The sequence below is a fragment of the Triticum dicoccoides genome, chromosome 4B (assembly GCF_002162155.2).
Source record: "Triticum dicoccoides isolate Atlit2015 ecotype Zavitan chromosome 4B, WEW_v2.0, whole genome shotgun sequence".
NCBI classification, from domain to species: Eukaryota; Viridiplantae; Streptophyta; class Magnoliopsida; order Poales; family Poaceae; genus Triticum; species Triticum dicoccoides.
In genome coordinates, this window is record NC_041387.1 from 98,104,907 (window position 1) to 98,114,357 (window position 9,451).

Consider the following 9,451-nt stretch of genomic DNA (forward strand, 5'->3'; position numbering starts at 1 on the left):
GGCCAGCAGCACCATGCCCGCCGGTTGATGATGACGAAACCATCCTCTCCCGACGATGAGGGCTCGCGCCGCCGATGAGATTGCCGGGCGCCGTCAGGTCCACGCGTAAAACCCTAATCGCCTATCTGGAGGCGCCGGGTTTCCCGCTGGAAAAAAACGTACACTAGAGAATATAGTCTGCTCGTGGGCGCATTAATTGGAATGACAGACGGTAGGAAGAGGCGGAACAGCTGAGCCTAAACGGCTCAGTTAATGCACTATACCAGGCTGAGTCGTGGCTTAGCAGCTGTAACGGCCACCCGGCGTCCGCATTTGGCTTAGCCACAATTATTTATGCGGGATTACGTCAAAGTTCAGTTAATGCTACGTGGCTAATGTGACGTCCACATATATATGATTCATGTGTACTTTCTTACACCTCAAAATTGAATGCCGCCTTGAGTTCAAGGCTGCTGCTCGGTTAAACGCTACACCATTTCTAGTTTTACAGACCCTTTGAACATTAAACTTGGAGAGATTAAGTGGACAGTTTGCAAGATTGAAATCAAAATACAACATGATACAAGTGCAAGATGTCAGCATTCACACTTGGTATTTTTCATACAGGTGTTTATCACACAACATCATGCCAATGTTAACCAAATCTACAGATGGCACAACACCATGCCAATGTTAACCAAATCTACAGATGGCATGGCAATATACCAAAACTCATGATATTACACCGAGGGAGATGGTAAGCTCCCAAGGAACAAACAGATTGTCATGTTTCAGATTTTCTGAAAGACCCATGGAATGTACTCAGAATTCAGATTTTCATTCGGAGATAGATCAAAAGATGTACACTTGGAACTTGGGCTAAACACCCAGGTACATGCACCATGAAGTACACTGGACAAGCAAACCTGCATCACCGCAACTGTGAATATGTGGCATCGCTTTTCCAAGTAAAACAGAACAAAAATTAGGCTAAAGATAATTAGGCATCTTAAGATCTGGAGAACTAAAAAGACAACTAGCTGACTGGCTGTACCATGATGCAAATACTTAAGGCAAAATCCAACAAAGTTTATAATCTACCAACTAGAACATACAACCTGGACACAAAAGATGGTGCAACACCACACATGATCCATGTTGTTAGCTTGGCAAAATAAGAGTAAAATCTTTTATTGTGATATGTCTAGATCACATAGCATTCATAACTAAGCATGCCAGTGTAAATATTACCATTCATAATTAAACCCACAAGAGAGAACTGGGGCTAATTTGTCCTGCTGCAACTTCAGTGCTAATTTGGACAATTAATCTCCTTCTGCCTTCGTTTCTTCTCCTGCTTCTCGAATCTGTAATGCAAACACATCTGGTCAAAAGGAAAATCACATAACACAATTACTGTCACAGGGAACATGGAGGGTGAGGGACTTACTTCTCTTGCTCTTCAATGGCATTCCACACCTGTTGTCTCTGGTCCATGCATGGCTTCGCACATTTCCATTTGCTTGTCAACACCACTTGATCTTTCGACGCCACACTCTTCTGAAATATTAAAATATGTCTGCCTATATCATTTGTGGTATACATGATGACGTATATACATAAAATTATACAATGTGAGCTTCGTTGCTGGTAAATGCAACCTCACACATTGTCCTGTATCTTGTGAATTGCAGGTAAAAACAATGGCTAGAATTAAACATGATTGTGAAGAAATTTTGAAGGTAGTCTCACAAAAAAAATTAGCTAACATGGTCTCCATCAGCGAGCTGAGAAAACGGGGTACACACAAGATTCATACATATCCCCAAACGCCATTCTCCATCTTTTTTTAGTAAGTACTCCCTCCATCCCATAATATAAGACGTTATGTGAGCATATTGGATGTAATAACGTCATATATTGTGGGACGGAGGGAGTAACGATTACTCATGTCAGTTAGTAATCCAAAAATCGTCTTATACGCTACTAACTAGGCTGTAATGCACCTTATGTCACATCTGATTATTTCTTTTTGTACACTATATGTCACCATTAATTTGAAGCAGGAAATTGTCACACAATAAGCTAAGTTTCACCATGCAACCTGTGTGCTGTTTCTTGGGATGCATCATTTTTCATTTTGCCATCAAGTGATATGAAGTGACGAGGTTGACTCGATGTTCAAAGTGGTGTATATGCTGATAAGACATCATTTTTGTCCAAAAATAAATTAGTGATCTAAACAATCTTATATTTCTTTACAGAGGGAGTAAATATCAGGATGCACAAATAGGCAAAAGAACGGCGATATAACGACACTCCCATAACTAGACATGTTAATACCTAGTATTAGTTTTGTGTGTCTCTGATGACACTTAACATGTACGGGTTAATCTTGAATCCGTGTGTGATGCATATCATCACAGAAGGAAAACCATTTCTGGAGTAGTGTTATTTATACGGACAACAAGGGGATGCTGCTGTAGTACATGACCAGAAAACAAGTAATAGTGTACATGACTTCCACCAAATACTACTGGTACATTAGTGCATGCATTTGGTGAAGATCTGATAGAACCGTGGACCTATCTACATCCAAACCCAGTGCGTGTATCTCATTTGATCTGATCTCAGTGATCTGGTTGATGCAGTTGCTTACATAGAAAGATAAGTGGAGGAGGTGGAGGCGCAGGGGGTGGAAATGAAATGCTGACTAGCAGGAATGGTGGTGGAATATCGGATGGGACCACGCTTTGCATGGTGCCATGCTAACATTTCTCAAGAAACATATTCAAATGCTTTCAGTACTCACAAACCATCTATACAAAATTGCAGATACAAAGTTGAAACACACAGTGGGAAACATGAAAGGCAAATTCAGTATGAATGGTGTGGCAGAAAATACAAAATCCTGAGTGACACTACTCACAATCAGATTTTTGTCTTCTTTGTTTCAACGTGTGCGCTTCGAGTTCAGACTTAATCGTTTAGCTGACTACACACACACAGCTCCTTACACTCGCCACTTTCCAATAATTTTAAGCAGCATCTATATGTCTGTTTCTAAATTCTGCATCATGGGACCAATTACGGTGTGGGAGCATAAGCTATCTTACCAAAATTTACCTGTTCGCATCCTACACAAGCCACATGAACGATCATCTTCATGCCGTTCATTCAGCTAGTCGAACTTACAGAAAGTATGGCAGCGAATTTCAAGGCGGCGTACGTCAAACATAGTAGCATTCAACAAACAGTAAATAGCTGGTGCCCTGCAATGGCTAGCTTCAGGCCGCACCTGTTTGTCCATCCACGCGCCTCTGGATTCACCTTCCTACCTGCCCTGCCTCGAAGAAGCCTCCCACCGGCGGCGCCCGTCGCCTTCCTACCTGCCCTGTATTGCGCCCCCAACACGCTCGCCGCACCAGGAACCGGGTCAGCGCTTGTGTCGGCAATCCGCTGGAGATCCGCCAGAGGAACCGGATCCGGGTGGTCCAAGCTGTCCGCATCATAGTGGGAACCTACAACACACAGCCATGGAGGGGGGCTTAGCCACGGTCAGGCGGCTCCCCTGTCGACCGGACTAGGGAAAACTGAATAACTGATAGATCTCCTAGTGGGGGAGGGCTCCCTTACATGTCGACAGAGTCCAGCAGGATCTTCCATCGCCGGTTAGCCGGAGCCAGCGCAGCCTTCCACAGCAGTGGGGGTGGGGGATAGTTGCGGCGGCTGGTTTCGAGAACCACCGTGGTAAGGGTTTGCTACTACCTAACTCCTGTTCCACGGCTCATGGAAAAAAGTAACGTTCTGGGCCACGGACCAGCAAAGCACGGCGCGCCGACGGACGTGCAGCCATACCAGTTGGGCCCGCTTAGCCTCACTATTCGCTACGTACGCGAACCGTATAATGCTTTTCCGACGTATCAGCACAGGCGTGTCAGACCGAGTTTGCTGAATCCCGAGACGAAAACCAACGCGAGGGATATCAGGAGCAGCTCAGCTCGGGCACCAAAACGTACTTACGCCCCACATGATAAACCTGAAAATAAATCTGGCTGTCACCAATGAAACGACCAGACAATTACTGGCCACACTTGTCTAAGAGTTTCTCTAGTCACACATCAAATTTGTCCCCTATTTGTGTGTGGACATGTCCAGAAAGTGTTTGGGAGTATCTGCTTCTCTCCCTCATTTGTCCGGGGCATTTGTTGAGGTGTGTATTTTGTCCCGCAATTCTTTGTCCGGACACACGGGACGGTTTAGTTTCCTCTAACGGGCCAGTGATGATCTAGTGCGCCCCGCATTGGTAGTTATTTGGCTGAACAAGCTGTAAGAACATCCAACCGGACCAGCAAACTTTGCCCCACAATAAACTTCACTCCTGGAATTCATACTCGATCATGCAACACAGAAGAGGTGTGTATTACGTAGATAAACCTGACCTACTTCTACTCCTCGTCGGCGATGTAGGTGACGTTTGTGTTGGACGGACATGCAACTGGCGGGTGGCCGCTTCTCGCGGCGACTCTGGCTCCTCGTCTAACTCCATGTTCATGAAGATTGCATTCACCTCCGCCCGTTAGTCATGGAGGCAGCGGCAGTTTACCACCACCTCTGCCTCCGAGATGATGGAGTTTAGGATGGCCTGCTGCTCAGCCGCCTTCTCTTCCTGGAAGACCTCATACTCGGCTTGTGCATCGCCCATGCCAGATCCGGCTTGGGCAACCAGAAGCGTCTGCTCCGCCTCGCCCTTCTCTTCCTCCTCTATCTCCGTGTTTGGCGCCTGCTCCTTCTCCTATTCCTCCTCATGCTCCAAAGAATCTGAAGGTAGGTCGTCAACAATCCGAGGAGTGCGTCGTGCCCGGATCCCGGATTTTCTCTAGGAGTTGCAGCTGGCACTCACTGCAACTCCTAGAGCGAGCATAGCGTACCTGGTTATCCGCTGTCGGGCTGGAGCGGTGGACGGCAAGCTACGAGTGGATGGGTGGGTGATGAACCAGAGGGCAGGGAAATGGGATGCATCTAGGGTTGGGGGTTCGCCGTCCGGCTTAAATAGCCTAATTTGACCCCTCTGACAATATGCGGGAGCAGTGTCCTCGTCGGACAGTTGAGTTTCGATGGATGTCCACGGTGGTTCCGCACATAAGTCCGATGTGGCGGGCGCGCCCGAGCCTCCCCATACCCGCCTCAACTTTTAGCTGGATATGAGGGTGCCGATCAGACCGAAAAATATAGGGTAGGTACGAGGAACCCGTTTGGGTCCGGATTTTGCGACCGGTAAGTGACTTGGCCGCCCGCCTGATCATAAAGGAGGGTTGAGAAGTCCGGCCGTAGATGCTCTAACCACCAAGGGGAGTGAGTGAGGCCGTCGGTGGTGGAGGGATGGAGGAAGCGTCTAGCGTCAGTGTAGCTCACGATAGAGAGGCATCTGGTCATGGCATGCCTGCTATTTGGCACTGGCTGAGGCGGCGCATCGAGAGGTGGTTGCGGCGCAGGTGGCATAATAAGTTGCACTAGCCGAAAATGGTTAGGCTATTATGCGCTACAACGCGTCCCCGAACTATTACCTTATCCAGCGCACGTCAATGTCGTCAAGGAGGGGAGCTGCGGCGGGGAAGTAGTAGGAGCGACCAAGTCCATGCGTCGCAGTTTCTTTTTCAAACGTTGGCATGACCTACCAAATTCATTGATTAGAAAGAGGCATTACAAGAACACGTCCAAGGAGGATGCACCGTATAAGATAGTGCCAATAAAGAAAAAAGGAAAAAGGGCTACTCGGTTTATTGAGGAAAACCGGCGAAAACCTAAACATCGCTAGCTAGACTAGGTCTAAAGCACCATAATACATACAAAGCCACGTTGGGGCGCAATAGGCGAGTCGTCGATGCTACTGCTGTGACCCACAGAGCCGCGGAGGCGGCGGCCTTGCCCGAACACAGATGTCTTCACCTCCTTTGTGTCTTATCAGAAAATAAACTGGAGCCGGTGGCCTTGCTCGAAATACACACGTCATCACCTCCTCCGTGACCTGTCAGAAAATAAATCGGAGTTGCAAGAAGCATAGTTGTCTTTCGCAAGACCAAACATCCGGAAACCAAGAAATGACGACTGAAAAGAAATGAATACCAAAAAAAGGAGAAAGAAAAACCAGAGCCAGAAGCACGGTTGCGGTTTTCATCTTTTTTTGGAAGCACAAGTTGTGTTTTCCCTTTTTCACGGAAGCACCGGCTGTTTTTCTCGCGAATGGACAACTATGCTTCTCGCGGTTGTGCTTTTTCTCGTTTTTTCAGGGAAACATAGTTATGCTTTTTTCTTTTCGAGAGACACAGCTATGCTTTTCGTGGAAACATATACGGCACTTCTGATGAAAGCACATGTTATGCTTCTCGTGGAAAGACAAACTATCCTTGTTGCGGAAGCATAGTCTGTTCTTCTTGTGAAAGCAAAGTTGTGCTTTCACGAGAAACACAAGCATAAGGTGTGATTTTCTTCTTTTTAGGAAACACAATTGTGCTTCTTGCAAAAGCACACGTTATGCCTCTTGCGGAAATGCATTGCTTACTAGAAATAAGATAAAAAACAGTTTTCCTTCAAAACCTAAAGAAAACCAGGCAAAAAAATGAAAAAAAAAATCTGAAATCCAAAAACGCTTAGAGAAAAAAAAAGGTTCCAGAGGCGTCAGCGCACAACGTGGAGAAGGCTTGGTGCTTACAAACCAAAAAAATGTTACAATTAAGCACATGTTTAAAATCTCCCCCTTGTTAACTGCCATGTGGTTGCCTGATGGCAACCAATGCAGCCCCTCCCTTTGTGTCCATTAACAACCAACGCTTTCACGTCCCTTTGTATCGTCGCGTCCCTACAGAATGTATATATTGTAACAACGGAATTGCCAACTCATATTTAGATGAAATTTAGTGACGCCTTATCTAAGTGGATCTTATGTATCCTTATTTTCCGTGCAAACTTGATCTTCTAGCTATCACGCACGTCCGACCGACCCTTTTTGATTCATGTTGTCTGCCCGTTTCCTTTTGTCGCGCGACCGGAAGTGTGTTGGGCCGTTTTCTTTTGTCAGCCTGTTTTCTTTTGTCACTCGGCTGGAAGTGAAAAGGATCGGATCTGGTCGGCCGTTGTCATTCTTCACCGTGTATCTTCTATTTCCCCTCAATATTTATCCAAAAAGGCTTTCGCCCCGCTTTATATTTAAAGCGACAACCACACCTTACAACCCCAGGACAACAAGAAACGGAAAATACAATCGACACGGATACAAAGCACTACGGAACAGCTAACGAGCTCCAAAGAACCCAGCAGGACTTCGGAGACCACGACGGTTACATATCATGACATGGACACGCCCGCGACAAGGGAGCTAATCGACGCCAGACGAGAGCCATGCTTCGTCGCCTCCCAGGGCCACCTGGTTCACCATCCGAATCTGCCGCTGAAGAGGGCATCCCCGCCCTCTCGTCCTGGGTCGAAGGATGTCGACCCATCAGCAGACAAAGCAGCTCACCCCCAAGCACGCTTGGACCGGCGAACCAGTTGCCGAGGAGAGAGCGACCGCCCTGGTGACTCACCTCTGAAAGAAACCCATACATCGCCACCGTCTCCGGCCAAGACCCAGAAGCCCACCGCAACTGTCGAGCATGAACCCTACTGAAGATGCAGACCAACACCACGCCAAATCCTAGACCGCTAATCACCCAAGACGGCGCCTTCAAGAAGTACATGACGCTGACGCACCATCGCCGTCCCAATCCAGAGTTTGTATAATTTCGCCCGAGACCAGGAGGCGAAGGGCGTAAGTCTCGATGTTGCCCACCAAAGGGACAACGACGCCACCAGCATCTCCAACATCATGCCCGGCATCGCCGGCCAAGGGTTTCCCCCGACCCAGAGCCCACACCCAGTGCCCAGCCACCGACCAGGACGCCAGGAGGACGCTCACATCTCGGCTGGTCGAGGATGACAAGCTGCCGATGAAATCCTCCAACTTTAGATTGAGATCCATGGCTGCCACCGCCTCACCGCCCAGCGCAGCCAAGACCAGCGCACCGCAGCGCCAGCGCCACCCCTAGACGTGGGAGCAGCACCCTCTCCGACCGTGGCCGCCGCCACCAGCGAAACCCGCATCTCCGAGGGGATCAAATCGACCTCGCCAGACCTAGCCCCCACCACCACCTCTGCGGAGCGGCACCACCGCCTCGCAGCACAACTGCTTCAGAATCCACGCGTCCCTGCCGCCGGAGAGCTCGCCGGATCCAGCTCACCCACGTGCGGCTAACCCGCGCCGCTGGGATCCCGACCAGGGAAGGGAGGTGAGAGGCCCCACCGTTGCAAGCGCCGCACGGGCTTCGCCCGGCGGACGCCCTCCGGCAGCGGCGAGGAGGAGGAGGGGACGGGGGAGCAAGCTGCTCACTACCGACGGATCTGGATCCCTCGAGACACACGTGTGGGGCGCATCGCTGGAGCGGGGGGGAGGGGGGAGGGGGAGCTCCCCTCAATCTTAGAGAAGCAGCCAAACGAGTAGGGAGGAGGGAGCAGGGTTCGACCTTGGCCCTCGTGGCAAAGAGATGGCATGCAACCATGATGCAGTGTGTGAGCTCTAATCCAATCTCCTCTCCCTTTCCTTTTTGTGTAGGGATTTTTCTAGTGCGCTTATTCTTGAGGCTTTAACCTAGCACTGTAGTGTAGTTTAGCAGCATATCCGGGCTACAGGGACCTAGATGTGGAACCATATAAGGTAGTGAATGGTAGTGGTAGATCTTTTTTTGTGTGTTTTGTTTAGATTAGGTTTGCCCCTTTTTTGTTAGAACATACCCAGTAGAAAAGTGGATGGTAGTGCACTGGTGCGTGTCGGTCCTAAACAAACGGTTTTTACCCCTTTCCACGACGGCATTTGGAACCGTCACCAAGTGAGTGTGGGCGATCGGGGGGTCCTTCCCACATGACCCAGAAACCATCGGGGATAGGGAGCCTTGATGCATGCAGTTGTCCCTATATAATCGTTTCCAATATCTTGAATATCCCAAACGCTTCATCCTTGCTACTCGTTTGTGCTCGCATTGCCATCGCAGTCGGAGTTTTGTGGTTCTGCCTAAAACCAGGCAGATTCTAGGCACGGGAGCTTTCCAGGTAGATTTTAGACAGATTCTAGGCACGGGAGATTTACGATGCCTGGCACATCACAAATAGTTCATGATTATAAATTGTGTATTATAGGTAGACAATCACACACATTTAGTTTTCCCGCATCGTATGTGATAGTGTCTGAGATCACACACGCTTTGCAAATGGCAACTGTGTGCATGCTTGCACAAGTTTCCTCTTTGTGAACCGTCTCGGATTATGGTGTATATCGCAAACGTTTGTGTTTTACCAACCGTGTATGCCATAATGACCTGCACAACGTAATTTTACCCTAATTTAATTGCTGCTATTTAAAATTGTACCTAATTTAAACTTG

The 9,451-nt window shown here is 48.4% G+C and overlaps 1 protein-coding gene across 2 annotated transcripts; it reads right to left on the minus strand.

Annotated features, from left to right (window-relative positions):
• Positions 1-517: 517 nt before the first annotated feature.
• LOC119295257 lies at positions 518-3,777 on the minus strand. Of its 2 annotated transcripts, XR_005143852.1 has the most exons (5): positions 3,616-3,773; positions 3,278-3,500; positions 1,430-1,539; positions 1,231-1,346; positions 518-905 (listed from the first exon to the last, which is right to left on the minus strand). XR_005143852.1 is itself a non-coding variant. In XM_037573621.1 (4 exons), the coding sequence occupies exons 1-4, from the start codon at positions 3,643-3,645 to the stop codon at positions 1,292-1,294; spliced, it is 378 nt and encodes a 125-aa protein (XP_037429518.1). In that variant the 5' UTR covers positions 3,646-3,777; the 3' UTR covers positions 518-1,291. The 2 variants fall into 2 exon arrangements, 1 of the variants encoding a protein (XP_037429518.1); XM_037573621.1 differs by having other exon boundaries at positions 518-1,346; positions 3,318-3,500; positions 3,616-3,777.
• Positions 3,778-9,451: the final 5,674 nt, after the last annotated feature.

What these genes read in the sequence shown, in the direction of transcription:
- LOC119295257 (XM_037573621.1), bottom strand. Translation starts at nt 3,645, where the DNA reads ATGGAAGATCCTGCTGGACTCTGTCGACAT. An exon ending in CTGCTGGACTCTGTCGACAT is followed by an intron (nt 3,501 to 3,615) that starts GTAAGGGAGCCC and finishes TGTGTGTTGTAG; the next exon opens with GTTCCCACTATGATGCGGAC. An exon ending in GCTTCTTCGAGGCAGGGCAG is followed by an intron (nt 1,540 to 3,317) that starts GTAGGAAGGTGA and finishes TTAATATTTCAG; the next exon opens with AAGAGTGTGGCGTCGAAAGA.